General features: G+C 39.5%; 1 protein-coding gene across 2 annotated transcripts in view; it reads right to left on the reverse strand.

Annotated features, from left to right (window-relative positions):
• LOC144017634 (protein kinase C-binding protein NELL1-like) overlaps window positions 1–18866 on the reverse strand; it is a 144770-nt gene that overhangs the window by 98501 nt on the left and 27403 nt on the right. For both annotated transcript variants that reach the window (XM_077519407.1, XM_077519408.1), the window contains one exon: window positions 14529–14699. In XM_077519407.1, the coding sequence (XP_077375533.1) occupies window positions 14529–14699 (171 nt within the window). The remainder of the gene's footprint in view (window positions 1–14528; window positions 14700–18866) is intronic.

Raw genomic sequence — 18866 nt, forward strand, 5'->3', positions numbered from 1 at the left:
CATTTTATTTTTTTATTTTTTTTTACTGGCACGTTGACTTATTCAAAGTATGGTGATAGAGAAAGCTAAAATTATCATTGAAGCCATTTAATCGGTTTTCTCATTCTCTCTGCCATAGAACAACTTGTTGTGGTTCCATCAGAACTAATACTTGATAACACACAACTACTAATATTAAATTGCCGTGATTGTATCATCAATTATGCATTGTGTGGATGAGTACATTTATGTGATCTATGTATTTATGCCAGCTATCTAACACTGAAGAGCCGTTCAAAGGCTTTGTCTATGTCTCTCAATATTGCAGACTCCAAGTTGTTGTAGCTGTCTGGAAAAGCTGTCACTACGTAACAAATGTAGAGGTCAGGTGATTTTACTCTATTTTGTCTCCCCCTAACCTTTCCGTCTTCACTCCCTTAACTCCCCCTTCTGTCAGCAGTTAAGCTGCAGTGAAGGTTTTCACAGAGGAAACGTCGGAGCACGGTGACGGCAATTAAAATAGCAATGTGCTAAGGGGCATGTTTGCATTGTCTGACATTACCAGCAGCACACATCAACAGCTAATTACAGAGGATGTCGGCATACTGTACAGTGTGATTAACAATGCTCTTTTATCACCCTGGTGCAGGTTTCAGTGAGAAACAGATCATGTTGGCAACCACAGTACAGGAATGAAAAAACATTTCACCAAGAATGTTACACATTTTACAGAAAGGTGATTGAAGACTTCAAAGTTTTCTTTCTCAGGGTTTATTTTTAATTTTTATTTTTACTTTGCCACGACTAATATGACCATTCAAGTACACTCACACTAATTTCTTTGTGTCTTTTTGCAAAATAGTAATTTTATTTAATTCTATGTATCGTATATTATTTAAAATTACCAATTTCCCCTCAAGTATTCGTTCAAATGTTTATGATTTTAAACTCTTGGTGATTTTGAGGTTGGATGCAGTATATTAATAAATTTTACAATTACATCACTGACAATATGAAGGTTCACAGTAATGTAATTTCCCTAAGAGATTAGCTGCATGGCCCAATTGGAAAATGTTGATCAATATTTGATGATTTCAAGAACTACAACATACTGTGGATCAGAAGCAGACATACCACTCCATTCAACAAAATAGGGCAGCACTGTTCCACTTTTACACGGCTTCTCTTGACCTTTCTCGGTGTTTGTGTGTGTTTGAAAGTGACCTACATCTCAATTTAGACGGCAGAGGCATGAAGGTGAACGTGTTGGTCATCATTCCTGAGACAGTTTAAGACAAGAGCAATGCAGAGATGCGATATGCTATTAGATTAGTGTTTTATACGGTCTTGTTAGATGAAAAGAAATCCAGGTATTGTGTTTATTTCATGGTGGTCATATTTGGCTACATTAAGTCTTAAACCACAAAATGACATAGATACTGGGGCAGCGGTCCAATCACCAATCTTGTTTGCCCTAAGGGTAGCTTTTACATAAGGACATATTTTTGACGGACTGTTGAAGTGGTGACCCCTTCTCAACAGCCATGTCTCTGACCTTGAAAAACTTCATTGGAGAGCTTTTCGATTGCCGTACGAGAACTGATATTATGTCTCATTGACCTGGAAATCACTGCATCATTCAAACTGATCTACTCAATAACATCGTTCGCAGTCTGCTTAATGTACAATTTTATATTTGACTTTTGAGTTGCTCAAGTTAACCATTGCTCTTCTGATTATTGCCAAAATGTGACATGTATGCCAGCTTCAGAAATGCCACCACTCGTGCGAACAGGACAATGAAAAACAAATAAAAAGTTGAGTGGTTGTGGGTGTACAGTATGTCAATTATTTTAGTTTTAATTTGCAGGGTGTAGATTTGCATAAACTGAGAGAAATTTTGAATAATTACTAAATCCTGGATCTTGGAAAAGCTCTTGTATACCTCAGGGTGTGGCTGGCTACAGTGTCTATCCATCATTATTGTACAACAGGGCAGCAGATGCACTAAATATTGTCTGTTGTTTTCGAGATATTATGTAGAAACACAAACAGCTGCCAGTAAAACCAGACTTGAAATATCTTACCAGCTGCCTGTTTTTATGCGTTACTCCTGACAGTCGTAACACAGTGAGTTTGTGAACATGCCCAAGGCCACCTGTGCCATTACGATCCAACATCCATATGCTTTCTCGCACTGGACCTTGGGGTATATTTAACATAAAAGCATCCACTTCAATTTCCACCTAAAGCAGAGTGTTCCTTTTCTTTCCTCGCTACTGACAAGATCCGATCGTGACAGGTGTTGCATTAAACAATCTCTGTGTTGCTGTGAAATTTACAGTATTTATGCATCTAGCAAAGGCATGACAATTAATACAATGATTACAATAATACTATGGACGCCTAGCATGAGGAACTAAATCTTTGTTGTCATTCATCCCAAAGGTTTTTTGAGTTGTGGTTTTGAAGTCATACTTCAACAAAAAAAAGTCACTTCCCCAAATTGTTTGGTCAGAAGAATAATGCATCATTAGAAAATACACCTAAGCGAAGACATACCGGTAATTATATTGTGAGGCAATTGCCACATTGGATGAAACCAACTCCTTTCATAACAAAACTTAGAGGTAAACAAATTCTGTGAGACAAAAAGCGAATCTCAGCATTATGCCAAAGCCTTGTGGGCTTCTGGTTTACACATCAACATGCACAGGAGGCTCATTATTCAGCCACCGGCTTCCAAACAGTTTGTGAAGTCATCCTCATTCACCCACTTTAGTAAGCATATAGAAAATGTGCACTTTCATCAATGTAAAATAAACCAACTTTGCACAGTGAAGCACGAGCACTCAAATGTGGAAAGTAAACTAAAAACAGAATACAATGACTTGCAAATCCTTTTCAACCTGCATTCAATTAAATACACTTAAATAAAGTACTGTTCAAACTGATCAACATTATGCAAATCATTGTATTGTTTTTATTTACATTCTACGCAATGTCCCAACTTCAATGGAATTGGGCTTTGTAGACCTTAAGGGACAACTTGTCTGACGTACCATATGTATTATTCTTGGGATTTTTCTTCAGCCTTTGGCTGTGAATGTGTAATGAAAACTTGAGCAAAGTTGTCAAACTTTTTAAATTAAATATAAGGGACCGCAAAGCTTTCATAGGAACTTCATTACGTTGTGTTGCGGGTAGGGAATGAGGTTGCACTGGTGCACTTTTCCGTTCTCATCTTTTTAGGCTACATCTAAAGCATTATAAATTCAGACTCTGTCATTGCAGCACGGAAAATCTACAGTATCGCAGATCTCAAAAGGGCATCTGTCAGTCTCTCTTATGCCTCCACTTCTAAAGAGAATGAACTGAACTGTACCGTCACCACCCCAATTACAATTCTGTGGTAAAACACACAAGCACGGTGATCTGAGATTGAAGTCGCTGCTCACCAGTTACATAAATCCAATACCTGGAAATAAAGCGCCTACAATTCCCAAATGGATGATTTTTTTTTAATTATTTTTTTTGTGTGAGGTTGTTGCAACAAATTAAAAGTACTGTAATAAAAAAAAAAAGAAAAAGAAAGAAAAACAGGGCACAAAAGTAAGCCGCAGAGAAAAAGCAACTGGAGTCTGAAAGTAGAGCAAATGCAATACGATAGCAGATGTATCATGTTTAATGGATAAAATGACCCAAATTCCATGACTTGTTGCCGAGGACAGGACTGCTTTTACTTGCGAGAATGCAGATGAAGATGGATCCCAATCAGCCGGTCTCACACTGTCCCTGAAGGAACAGTGTGAGCTCGCTTCCTATCTGTACTTACCTCACCTGAACAATGAATGACCTTATCTGCTTTTAGAAGCTTTGCTGGCAATACTCTAATATTCGTGTTATTTGCTTTTTGATGAAACAACAACAAGGATGGAAAGTCTTGTAGGGTGTTTATTTATGTATCCACGTGTCCCCCGAGTCTCCTTGTCACACCTCATCACAGCAGGGACCCCATGTTTGGGCGTCTGCCTGGAGTAGGTGGGTTGGCGCTCTTAATGACACACTCCATCACACCTAACACGAGGTAACAGCCAAACAACCCCCACACACAAACCCTAGTGGAGAAGCTCAGGCCAGCAAAGTAATTGGAACAGCAGGTTGATATAAGCTTAATAACGCTAATAATAGCTAAAAGTTGACTGAGTGTCGGTCTTGTGGATTGCGACCTTGGCATGAGCAGCCACATTCGTCACACATCATCATCTTTGGGGGACTGTTTCTGATGCCCGATCATTGGACATCAAATAATTATGAAAACAAGGTCGGGCTAATGCAAAAAAAGAAAACAAAAATATTTAATCCCCATCAAAAGTGGTGATAGAATCAGGCAAATATCCACAATAGATTTAAGCAATGAAACGGAAGGAATATGCAGTCAGCTCCAAAAGTATTGTTACGGCAAGGTTAATTCCTTTGTTTTTGTTGTGTGTGAAAGACATTTGGGTTTTACATCAAAAGTTGAATAGGGCCTATCAGACAAAAAAAAAAAAAATCTGAATTCCAGCTTTGATGTCATGGGATGTGTTGAACCCCAGGACAGAACACCATTTGTTTGAAGCCACCCACTATAGTGAATAGTAAGGGTGTCACGATTTCGATTTTTTATCGAAATCGATCGAAATTACGTCACGATTTCGAGCATCGAAATAGAAGAGAGGACACACGATTCGATGCCCCCCCCGCGCCCGCCGCCACCGCCGCCACCGCCACCTCCCAGGAAAGCAAATGAGACGCAGCCATTCAGCTACTAGCTAACGGCACTTGTTAGCTGACTTCTCCTGCAGTCATGATGGCAAGCGCGGACAGACACAGCAATGGTGCTTCAAGCCGCTCCCGCTTCTCTCGTCACCAGTTTGGAAACATTTTGCGTTCCCGGTGAGTTATGTCGACAACGTTCACGTTGTCGATAAAAAGACCACAGTTGCAAGATATGCTATGTGCGCGTACTGTACTCGGCCACGGTGTTACGCCCGGCTCGTCAAGGGGAAGGGAAGTAACACAATAACAGAAAATATAGAGTAGATAAACACGGGTCGACTTTAACATCTGAGTAGTTTTAATTGAAATTTCAGGCAGGGGTTTGACAAGGGAGTGAAAGTGGAAGGTGAACAAATAATAACCGCATTTGACAGAACTGACAGAACGGAGGAGAAACAACAATAACCAATAGGGGTATAATACACGGATACACAATAGCGTCGCGCTGGCACAGTCGTCCAATCGGAGTGTCGCGCTGGCACAGTCGTCCAATCGGAGTGTCGCGCTGGCACAGTCCTCCAATCAGAGTGTCGCGCTGGCGCATTCAAACTGAAGTACCATTATACGGGCACCAGCCGACACAAACACACACATACATACTAGGGGAGCGGAGCCGGCGGCGGGCCCGAGCCGCCAGCCGTAACAACGGGAAACACGACAAACATGACGGGACATTTACGCAGGCATCACAAAGATTTAGATTTATCAAATTCAACTAGAAGTGGGAAAACAACGGTCCAACCAACTATTTCATCCTCATTTACAGTGAAACTTCCACACACTTCAGCTCGCGCGAAACGCCAGATCCATAGGTCTATTTATAGCAGCAGACCTGCAGCCTTGGAAAACGCTGGATTCAAACATTTAATTAGTGTACTTGAACCACGCTACAGTATGCCCAGCAACTGTAAATGTTGGGATATAGTTTGTTCAGGCTGTATTTGTTCCATGACTTTGGATACAATATATTTTTTGTTGTTGTTGCACATTGCACATTATTTTAAGAGGAACGCACAGCACACTGTTGTAACCAAAAACAGTCAATAGATGGCAGGCACCCACTGTGACTTTTTGTTTTTGTTTTTTTATTTTTTATTTTACACTTCAGTAAGAACAAGACGGTTAACTTTATATTGTAAATAAATTCTTTGAATTTGATCATTCCTGCCTAATGTCAATTATCATATATTACATAAATTTACACAAAAATAATATGGAAATTGCATCACCTACATGTAGCCGATCTTTTGAAATAAGATTTACTGTACAATGAATAGAACCAATGATCATAGACTAGCCTTAGCCTACAGAAGCATATGCCTCTGTGTTATAAAGTGGGGGAGCGGAGAAAAAAAATAAATAAAAAAAAAAATCGAAAAAAAAATCGAATCGTGACCCCAAAATCGAAATTTAAATCGAATCGTGGAGTTGGCGAATCGTGACACCCCTAGTGAATAGTATTTAATACTTGATGGCATAACCCTTGCTTGCCATAACTTCATCAAGCCTACGACTAATTGATCTCACCAGACTGTTGCATTCTTAATTAGCAATTCCCAGGCCTTTAGTGCAGCCTCTTTCAGTTCTCGCTTGTTTCTCCCTTCATTCTCCTCTTCAGGAGGTAATTGGTTTAATGTTTAGTGGTTGACTTGACCTTCCACGGGATGCATTTTCTGTAAATTGCCACTCAGAATGGTTTTGTCGACTTTAGAAATTCTCCTGCTGCAACCATCATGAGTTACATCATCAATAGAGACCAGTGAGCCGATTCCAGAAGGAGCCATGCAAGCTCAAGTTCCAATACATGTTTTTTGCTCACTTGAAAAGTGGGTGGCTTCAATCAAAATATGCTCTGTCCTGAGTCATTTAACACAATGATTTAGATGTAAATACCATGACATAAAAGCTGGAATTCCGAACTTTTGACTGGTATTCATCTTTTGATCTGACATCCAAATGTCTTCAGCATGCAACAAAAACAAAGGAATTGACCTTGATGTTCCGAGCTAAGATTTCAGCTTTCAACCTGAAAATTGAAGGCTAAGTACCAGATTTATTCAAAATCTTGATCATTTATTAAGTAGTTGCATTCTTCAAAATACAGGGTGAATATTTAAAGTCTAACAAAGTTGCACCATGATGTAGACTTCAAGCAAAATTGCAGAATATTTAACAGCAAAACTGTAAAATACAATAATAATTATAGATTCAACCCAATGCATCCATTGACATTTTAAAATGCCCTTCATTAGGTCGCCTGGCAGAGTGTTAAACTTCTCTGCAATTTTTGCCTCAGCTGCTAGTAAAGATGCAACCATTGATCAAAATGCAAGTTGCCCATTGATTCAAACGCTATAATTGCACATGTCGTTTAGAGCTGTAACTAGGGGTGTTAAAAAAAATCGATTCGGCGATATATCGCGCGATTCTCGAATCGATTCAATAAAAAAAAAAAAATCGTTTTTTTTTTTTTTTTTTTAGAGCTCAGAATTGTTCATTCGGTAGTCTTACCGATTCAACGTCTTATCATCATTGCCTTTTTTTTGTGTGTGTGTGTGAATCGATTTTTAAACTTCCATTTTTAATGGAAAAATATTCAACAAAACGTCTGACTTCGGGTTAGGATTCACACCTTGAGCATGGAAGAATGTTATATGAACGGAACATTAAGCTTTAATATTTTATTTTAATGCTGTTCAAACATGAAACAGATTACAACCTCTATAAGACTGAAATTTCAGATAAATAAATAATACATTTTCATATAAATCTTACACTCTACAAGCTTACTGATTAGTATTTTCTAAATTTGAATGAAAAAAATCGACTTATAAATTCGCATCGGGATTAATCGGTATCGAATCGAATCGTGACCTGTGAATCGTGATACGAATCGAATCGTCAGGTACTAGGCAATTCACACCCCTAGCCTGTAACAATACAATCCTGTTCTCAGCAATTCAAGATTTGACTTCAAACTTTTAAATATGTTGTTTTCCATCATTTGTAACATTTTTAACCCAATTCAAAAAGGAAGTAAAATAATTCACAGCCATCATAAAATGTTTCGTTTCATTGCAATTTCATCATTAGCCTAATGCTCCACAGCAATATAACATCCCACAGTAGTTGATCACGTATCTTCACATTCGGAATGTTTTGCCAGGCTGATATGCTGGGTAGCAATGGAGAGAAAAATATCTTTGAGCTCACTGGCATAGTAAATGAGGAACGCGGAATGTCATTTTATGGCTGCTGGACACAAAGGTAATACAACATGCATCATTATCAGACTTTCAAGGTGGATCGCTTTCTGTTTCTCTCCTTCATTAGGCACTGACGCAATGAAGCTAACATCCATAAACTGCCTGCAATTCAATGTTTCATTTTCGAGAGTCAAATGATCAGAAGTCAAAAATGATCTTATTCCTCCGATGACAAATACAAGGAATATATTAGGAAATGTCAACCTCAATGATAAATAAATGAACACTAAATTAATGCATTAACTGTGACAAAACTAAATTTGAGAATGAAAATTACATCGACAATGGTGTGCTGTATATCTTAACTCATTGACTCCCAGCCATTTTGCATTGAAGAAACTCCCTTTTGACAGATTTTGCAAGGTCCACAGAACATTGTGTTCTATTGCTATAAAAACATGGAACCTACCAAAAGAAAGATTGGAGTCGCTTCTTTCATCAGGAAAAAAAAAAAAAGTATGTATCTGTTTACATTTTGCATCCATTAGCATTAGAATATAGCCAAGTTTCATCAATATTCACATTCCTGGTGAAAACACTGACAGAGCTGGTTGCAACATGGCCCTGGCTGATCTCCTATACTCTGCTGCCACCTGTTGGCTGTGTTTACTACAATTACTTTAAGCCACCTCTCCATGTCAGATGCTGAAATGAACCTCTTGCATTAAAAAACAAAAAAACAAAACAAAAAAAACGTGTAAACACATTTTTGGGAGTGAATGACAAAGTATTAAAAACGCTTCTACACGTTTTTGGGAGTGAATGTGTTAATATTTGCAAAAAAGGTAAAAATATTCCTTCAGGTTTGTCTTAAAACTGGGAACAAGCAAAACAGATCGATTGCCAATTTAACAATCACATCAATTATCAAATACCACTAAGCATTTATATTACTAAGAGTAATGGCCTGGCTATGATTTATACATTGAATTGATTGAATCGGACTTTACACGTGAAATTCCTCCCAGGAAGATATTGAAATGTGGCAGCGTTAAACTGAGGGCGAGCGCCTCGCTTTGATCATGTAGCGTCTTAAACCTGCCGCTGGCAATACACACAGGAGGTCAGCAGGATTTATTTATTTTTTTTCGTCTGCAGACCATTAACATTTTTTTCCCCATCACTGGCTGACATTTATACAGTAGGAGGCACCGAGGACCACCACTAAGCTGACTGGCCTGTCGTGGCTGAAGCGACCCAGCCGTGTGTAGCAGCTGGGTCTCAAGATGGTTTGCCTTCAGGGGGAACTTTCTGCAGCCAGAACGCACAGAGCATTAGCCATGCTGGTGACTGCGACAAATATGGCGAGGTGAAAATGGCTTCAAATTACTGTTGTGCAGCGGGTAGAAGCCGACGTGTTGTTTTTTTATGATAATCAACACATGGTTGTGCCTCAAGCTAGTTTAGTGAGTAATTTTTGCAACTAACAGATGAGACAGATTATTTTAAAATAGAGTTGTTAGCTGGGATGAGATTATGAGTAGGGAAAACTATATGAGAGATACCCATTTCAAGATTTAGCTCAACGTTTTGAAAAATCAATGATCAAAACTGATCCTAATTTTTGTGAAAGCTTATAAAATGCTGAAAGTGAAATATAAGTACAAAGGGCTCTATATTAGAAGACAGTACATGTGGGCTCAAGTGTAAAAGTCTTGCCTTAGCGTGTCCGCGAGGTTAGCAGACGCCTCTGTGCCATACTGGGCAAACCGAGGACACCTATTTTTATATGCCCCAGGCTCATACGTCATTTTGGCAGCCAAAAATAGACTAAACTTCACGCTGGCTGGAACCATGTCTAAGTATTGGATCAGGTAGTGTAACGCGCTTTTGGTGAATTTGATCCAGATTCTGAGATCCGTGGAAATGTGTGGTGGATGTCATCGTATTTCCTTCATAAATACAACCACATCAATTGAACCATTCAAATCACTGTATAAATGAATCAATTGAACACATCTTTGTTATTACTATTGTCTTTAACATAATTTAATCGCTCGGTCTTGGTAGGTACCCACTTTACAGCGGTGACCTTGATCGCGCTGACCAATTTACATCATCCACCCGTAGGGGTCTGCTTGCAGTTCTGGTCAGATTCTGGCATGATATTGCTCTTTGAGCGTGCCTGTACCTAAATATGAAGCCTTCTTTCTCTCTTTTCAAATTTGTGACTCTAAAATTCAATTGAAATTAAAACTAGCATAACACGAGCCTGGAAGAAAAGAAAGAAAAAAGGAAAGCGTGACAATACAAAACAAAAAGAAAAATATATATTTTCTAACAGAATTATCGTCTGATGATTTTTGCCTGAGAGCTGCCACAATTGTGCAGTTATTGAAATGACTACACAGGGAGACTTTGAAATGGAATGTACTGAAAAATGACAGCAATTGCATTAAAAATGTCGCTCAAGGTGTACAATACATATCGGGAGATGATGCAAAGCAATTTAGAGTGCACTTGACCTTTCTGAGAATGACCTTTTGATGAAAATGTCCCATTGCAAGCGACACACGCACACACAATGAAGACACATCTAATCTGTCACTATACTTTTACTGATAGAGCATCTAGCAAGCGTAAGTGTGCCCCAGAGGCAATGCTGCGGCTGTTAAGATTTTTTTTTTTTTACCTATGAATGAAACGTTCTCACTGGTGGAGTTTTAGACATTTTCGACTTGGTGACAGGGGAAGCGTTTTTCTGTGATCCATTCGATCAAAATGAGCTTGCAAGCAGAAAAGAGAAGCAAAGAGTGATTGAGTCGATCTGCAGGTTTTGTTCCGAGCCGCATGTTGTACCCCAAGAAAGCCCAAGCCTTCCAGGGGAAACCCAGCTCTGCATCGACTCGGCTTTTATCACATTTTTAGCAGAGCATTGTCTAAACGGTGTGCCAAATAAAAGGCTTCGAAAGAGCTGGCATCAGGAACTAAGCAGTAATGAGCTCAACAGCTGAGGCCCTTTGGGAAACACTCGCCAGTGTTCACACAAGTGACCTCGTGCAAGTAGAGGACGAACACAAGGTTGTAAGTGTCATGACTATGATTAGCTATTCCAAAACAAAAACCCGACTGAGTGACAAGGATGTATGTGAATATATTTGCCGTGTGCCACTAATTCGCTTTCCAGAATGTGGAGACACATTTGCATAATGCGATGGAGTACTGTAAATGCATGACCTAGTCCGTGCTCCGTAATAACACTTTTGGAGTCGCGCAAATGGGTTTGTGTGATGAAAAAGGCCTACAGCAAAACACTATGATCCAATAAAAGCATTGTTTATCAGTTCATTCGGATATGGATGCTCTTCCTGAGCAAGATGGATATATTCATTTTCAAGCATATTGCGAGAGGACTTTCCATGCCCATAAATAAAATATCTCGTGAAGCGCCAACATTTTCAGGTAAAACGGTGCATCGCTTTGCATCGTTAAAACACTTTTGAAGTTGCTACTCATTTTTACAAACAGGCACTGGTTGGCTACTACATGAAGAGCTAGTCACGATAAGTACGACAGACTTTGAGCCATAACCAACTAACAGGAATGATCTAGCACTGTAAATTAAAACCAATGCACACATTTAAAGCGACTGAATGCATAAAATTCAACTTAGAATCGCTACTGCCACTTGTGGCCAAAAAATGAAACTGCACACAACCTTCCTCACGTACATGCGCATATGACGTCAAATCCGCAGACATCGGGCGGGGAATTCAAACCTGAATCCAGTCTGAAAACTATTGGCCAGAGCCTTGCAGGGAGTAGGCCTTCCCATTGTGAACAGCTGAGGTATTAATCTACTAATTAGATAACTGGTCAAATAAAAAGGCTGTTGTAAAGATATTTTTGGGCAAATTGGTACAAAGAGCCCATTTAAGGTGATTTTAAAAAAACAAAACAAGTTAAACTGAATGTGCATCTCACATTTCTGTGGCTACCCTACTTCAGTACTAAAAACCTGTAGTGAATAATTATGTGTGCAGTGAACAAATGTTGGGGCACATTAAAATGTTCCGACATGACATGACAGACTTATATTTTAAAACATGCTACAATGGAAACCACAAATTTGAGGACAATCATTCCATGATGCTGACTGACATTTAATTATCGGTTGACTATGATTAAAATGTAGTAAACTGTAATTTTCCGAAGATATTTTAATCATGATGTGTAACCGATGTTCATGTTTGAATTAAATAAATACGAAAGATGTTTTTTAAGTGTATTAACCTTACAAGATTTTTTTTTCAAAGTAACATTTTAACATTATTGTCTGTCAATCAAGTACAATCAAATGTTCACCAGACTAATATTACTACATTTTTATTGCATCAGAATTGCAAGAGCATCTCAAAAGCAAAATAAAACTGTACTTCAGTTTTTTTCCCGATGTTGTGCTACATGGTATAGACATGTTTGCAATGAGATTAACCGAGCTCATCTGATATGCTTTGAGGCCAATCACATTAATCACACAGCAAAACAAAAGCAATTAAGAGAGAATCTGCACTGTCAGACAGGGCAGTAATGGGCATGGAAAAAAAATGAACAGTGGAGTCTTTGTCCTAAAAATTAATATGTCTGCAAATAATAATATAATATAATTCAAGGCACATTTACGCGGTTGTAATCACTGTAAAGAGAGAAAACAAAAACAGATATAAAACCTGTTAATATTTAAAACCTTTGTGCCCGATGCCTAACTATGTTGAGCTCTGCCATCTATTAGGTTAGAGTAAGCTACAGGGACAGCAAGTCAGTCAGGACATCGTAAGTGGAAACCTTTGTACGCGATGGAATGGAGGCAACAGAGGCTTGTTTTGTTGTTAAAGTGACACAGTGGAATCTGCTGTTGACAGGCAAGCAACACAGCGAAGCACGCCGATTAGCGGAGCTCCCAAAAATTACATAGCACTAAAATCTATCACATCAAATCAAATCACAAAAATAAGTTTGGTACGATAAATTACCTTCAATTACATTTAGTTTCTACTGGCCACACAGAGAGCACTGCCTTACTCACTACCCCCTAAAAGTTTTCCTCAGGGTCACATTAGACTAAAATGCTGAGATGATAATTTGGTTTGTTCCGATAGCTGTTTTAAAAAGTGATTTGCCAGCAAGCCGTGTCACCTGCTGCTGCTGGGGCATGGTGAAATGCAGATTAGTAACCACAGGTCAGAGCAGAGAACGTGGCCAACCTTTCTGTCTTACACTGATACTGAGAGGGCCTTGGTAACCATGGCATTTTTTTTAAGTCTTGATTCACAGTACAATGCCAAAAGTCAACATTGTGTTATTTTATAATTAGTGTACTAGTTTGTTTGTGTTTGTCAGTTTTTTGGTTAACAGATTTCTACCTGGTTCATGACAAATACAATAGATCACAAATATGAACAGAAGACGTGCCAGCGTGCTGTAGCAGCCCGCTAACAACGTCACAAAATGGCAGCCATGTTGGCAGAGGTGACGTTCCTGTTAAAAGAACTGCATGTATTTTGAAAATAAATCAATATACATGCCCTTTTCGCAACTGATTTTCATGAAGTTTACTTTAAAAAAAAAAAAATCATTCATTTAAACCTACGCACATGCATGTTTCGGAACCCACTAATGCACAGTAATAATTTGCAAACCCACCCAGGAGCTGGATTCAAACCAAAAACCTCAAAACTGTGAGGCAGATGTGCCAACCACTTTTCACCTGTGATGAACAGCAACTGCATATGAACAGAAAAGTCCAAATACGACTTTAACCAGTCATGTTTTGATCGGTTTCTCTTAATAGCCCCCCTCATGCTGGTTTTTATCTTCTGAATAGCGACGACAGACATTGCGGCTATAATTAATCGACAAAGCTCTAGCCTGATGGGAGGAATAGGCGTCTGGGAAAAAAAAAAATCAATACTACAACACAACCCCCTGTGAATCATACAACTTTTCATCTTGGATGGGTGACAGAGGCATTAGCACTTCTCGAATTTGCCCCGCTCGTTTGCTGAGTGGCTGTCTTGCAGCGAGTGCATTGGGGGCAGGACAAGTGATGCCTTGCTGACTCGGAGGGGGGACGACTGAGAGGGATCATCACCTCTGAAAAACATGTTTATAGATCAGCTCTGAGTCTGACGGAGAGCTCTTGCAGAATAGGGCCTTGACCGCACAATCGATGAGCGATTATATCATTGTTAACTTCCACTTTATTATGGGATGCGTGTCCTGGGTGCACCAGCTCACAGCAGCATTGAGAAGTAACGTTCCTGTTATAGTGACGTGTGCGCGATTGCTTGTTAATATGTTCTTGGGTATTTCCAGAGCCAACGCAGTTAACAACCTGCCATATCAGAGACAGCAGCCTTCAAATACTGAGCTGAAAATACCCGCAATTCATGTGGAAGCATGGAAATGATTTCACACTGCCGCAGTTATCGAGGTGTTAAGTGTGTGCGGTTCGGGTGGTACCTGTTACAGTCGACGTGCAGCAGTAAGTGGGAGGAGCTTATAGTGAGGGCAATTTTGTGCCACTGGCCATCAGCAAGACGGTAGGGGAAGGACTCGGTGCGGGGCTTGCCCTTGAAGCGGTAGTGGTAACGGATCTCCTCTCGAACGCCGCTGCTCTCCAACTCAAAGTAGCTAAAAGGGAGGGGAGAAGGTCAAAAGTCAGACATGATTGGCTTGATGATCCTTTTGGAAGACCGAGATTTATGATACCGGACAGCACATTTCTTTCCAGAAACACCCAGGGGCATATTCACTAAGAATGCGCTGCATCCGGTAATAGCGCGAAATATTACACCACAATTGCACCCGCAGTCTGCGCCCAGTTACCCACCTATTCACTAAGGATATTGCTGTAATCATATACCGGCACAAACACGCCCACAAAACTGTCAGCTTGGAGCAAATTTGCACCTGATTTACCACACATGGCAATGGATTTGCACCAAGAACATGGTTGTTATAGTAACAGTTGCGAGAAAGATGACATTATCAGAAAGCGAGGTTGGACCGAGAGTAAGCGTTTATAGCGCCATTAGCTGTACAGAGCAGAGGACGACAACAAAGTCATTCATTCATTCATTCATAAAGTGCTAATTATTGTTGCGATCGTTTTTTAAAAATATATTTTCAGTAGTTGGCGTGGGTGTACAGTATGCATCTGGCACGTAAGAATGATCGTAAAATGCCTCCTCTCTCTCTCTCTCTCTCTCTCTCTCTCTCTCTCTCTCTCTCTAACCTCCCTCACCCCCTCCCTCCCTCGACATTGCAGTCCACCTCTAATATCTGTTGAAGACTTGAAGTTGATCATTGCTATTTGCATTTATTTTTATTTTTTTAATTTCTCATCAGTTTTATCACTTGCAGCCAAGTCCAGGAAGGTTAGATTCAGTCAGTTGGACCTTAAACCGCTGAATAATTTAAACAGCTGTAATCACAGAAACAAACACCTGCCGGTCTTGACTTATTGCCTTAGTATTCAACATGCTTGCCCATAGTTGTCTTTCTAATCTCTAGACAGTTCTCCTTCTAAAATTCTATGGTCCACGTTTAGTGTGATCTACACATACCGAAAATGTTCAGTGACTGCCTTTAAGTAGGCTCATTGAAGTTTGAAGACACCTGTGCTGCTAGTTACAGAATATATGTCAGTTTACCTTGTACATCTATATGTGGAAGCCATTTTGTGGTTTTCTTTCCTTAACAATGTTGTTTTTTTCACAACACATAGTTACATTACAACACTTAGACAAAAAATGGACACAATGTATTGAGTAGACTGTAAATGTGTTTTTGTTTTCATCCTTTTTCCTCTCACCTTGAAGGGCAGAATTTCAATTTAATGGCACTTCTCAATGTGCAATAATAAAATTGTACTATTCTATTGTATGTTATATCCAATCACAGTATTGATTGGACAATACTGTATGCTTAAGTAAAACTACAGTGCATCAAGATGTAAGCTCTAATAATTTGTTTATCTTTTATAGGGACATTTTAAAAGAAAAAAAAAATCAGCGCAGTTCTTTACCAGAGGAAACTACAACCCCGATATTTTTCTTTAAGCTCTTGTCAATGATTCCCTGCCCAAATTGTAAGATTGAGTCAGACTGTAACATAAGCCTAGCATTAAAAAAAAATAAAATCAGCTAATAAAAGTAATATTCCTCTCACCGTCTAAGCTTCTATTCCTATTTTTTTCCTATAACTTGAGGCACTTGACCTGTATCTTGCATTGTGTGCAGCCTCATCAGCCATGCTGAATTAGGAGGCAGCCAGCCGCAGCGGCAGCTTCAGGGCTGCAGGCAACTAGTCATGACATTTGAGCTTCCCTGTGGCAGCAGATGACCTCAACAGTGGAACCTTTGGCACAACATGGACATGTCAAACTACAGAACCACTGTAAAACCATTGATAACATACAAAACATTTCCCAAAGCTAGCAGCCTCCTTGCCAATTGGAATATACTGAGGTACACAAGAACCCACACACAATGGCATTGGAATCAAGCCCATTCAATACCAACAGCTCAAGAGTATCATGCATATTAATGTAGAGGGAGAGTGTGGCCTTCCCACAGAATATCAATGTGGGATATGCTGTGGTAGTAGACTTGTGCATTTTTCTGTTTGTAATATTGAATGAAACTGAGAAAACGTCAATAGTAGCGCATGCAGACAGCACTAATATAACAGACGACAATCAAAGATACTTTAAAAAAATACTGTATGGATGTGTTTTTCTGACCCAAGATAAATCAATTCATCAGGACAAAGAAAAAAATTCATGCGGAGTAGGCCAAGCAAATCGGGTATAATCAGGAAGCTCAACCCATGTGACACAGCTAATGATAGCCTATCAGCCACCCACTCAGGCCAGGCTCATAATTATACCACATTAACACTGCATTTATAGATCAAAACAAAATAAATTACGTATCACAAAGACGCATGTTACATGTAACAGGGAGTTGCATTCCAAAACATGTCGCGGTGAAAGTGTTCCATCAACGTGTGTGTTTGAGCATCCCAGATAAAGGGGATGTAAATAACGTCACGGCAGGCCGGCCCCAGCGCCGGTCTTCAAGCACCATGTCATCACTCTGAAATGAAATGAATACATCACGGTGTGGCTGCGCCGGGCGGGCGCTGACCTGACAGCTCGTCTCCATCAATGATACTTGTCAGCTAGGGAAAGATTCATTTGCATTGAGTGAAGAGTAAAGCGATAATAAAAGCTCTCCAGCTTCAGCGTCTCAGTTGATGGAAGCCTTGTCAAAGTTTGGAGAAGCTTCATTGGATTCACTGAGCGGGCAGACACACCTTTATCTAGATTTGACTCATGAAATAATCACCTAAGCCATTAACTCCACTTCACAGCCGGCATTTGTTTTATAGAACATTTAGTAGGAGCTGTTGTAATAGGGAATATTTAATGAGGGGGAATAATCTACTGGCAAGCTGTAGTAAACATGGCCTGACAGACAATGAAAAAAGAAAATCTGTTTAAGTGTCTCTGCACTGCACTAAATACAAACGAAGAGTCTCTATCCAGAGTTTAAGAGCTAGGTTTTTTTTTATTGATAACGTACACAACCTGCATTTTACTTAACTTATAACTGGCAATGAGAACTAATGAGGCACGGAAATAAGCATCCGCAGAGCACAGAAACTATTTTATGTGAGCCCATTTCGTATTCCGCGATAGCAAAGAAATGCAAGTTTGGTGTTACTTTATGAAGAAATTAAAGCGGACAAACAAAATAAATTCAGCAAATCTCAAATCAATATTCGTTTACTTCAGAGAATACCACATTTTATTGTTTAATTTGGCATTATGGGAAAAAAAAAATTAGCATTTAGCTTACAATTATGTTCAAATGTACTTGCAAATATTTTCAAACATATTTGCCAGTCAAAAATGTTTACTTCACACTGGCAGTTTGACGCTTCTCAAGTTCGAGCATTTTTTTTTTCCTGCAGATATTTTTTAGTCAAGAATTATGAAGAGCAGTGTTGAAAAGCCACACAACGGTCTTTCTTTCTCAGCTTCCACCACGTGATTTCATGTCCTCTGCCTTTGTCTTCTTAATCAATAATCATATATGTGAGTAAGAATAAAACCTGAGCCGATTTGCTCGTAGAGCTTTTTGGTATATAAATAGTCCCATGAGTGTGACAGCATTGGGAAAAAGCTTTTGAGCTAACAAGTCGTCTTCATCAAAATGGATGCGCTTCATTTCTCATGGAAAGGTTTGCCCCACTCGTGATTGCTGGGAGGGCTGTATATCATCTGTGCCCTTTCCCATTCATCCCGGGTGTCACACATCTGCTTTATGAGAGCAGATGACAACCAATTATCCATCCAGAAGGGAGACGCAAACCAGAAAATGCAAGAGAGAATGTGCAGATGCTTTTGAGTCTCTGATAACTCGTCAGGAGACGTGAAACTTTAGAAGAAGCTTTATGGGAAATTTCTGGATCAAGATATCTTGATCACACCCTCCAGTGAAGACTGATATGTGCACCTGTCAACACTAACGGCGGTATATTGATTAGTTCGGTGTGATGGAGACAGTGATTGATTTCCCATTTTCAGTTTGATGTGATGTGGAGCACAAGACGAAGGCTTAAAAACAGAAACATAAAAGTTCATTGTGTGCAATCGAGATTCACATACAACACAATTATGGCGTGTATAAAGGCGCATTTTTCTGCTAAAATGTAGCAAGCAATCCAAATGCATTCAAGTCATCACATCTCTCCATCTACACCCCCTACTCAAAGTTGTGTCGGCTATCT

Source organism: Festucalex cinctus, chromosome 4 (genome assembly GCF_051991245.1).
Source record: "Festucalex cinctus isolate MCC-2025b chromosome 4, RoL_Fcin_1.0, whole genome shotgun sequence".
Taxonomy (NCBI): Eukaryota; Metazoa; Chordata; class Actinopteri; order Syngnathiformes; family Syngnathidae; genus Festucalex; species Festucalex cinctus.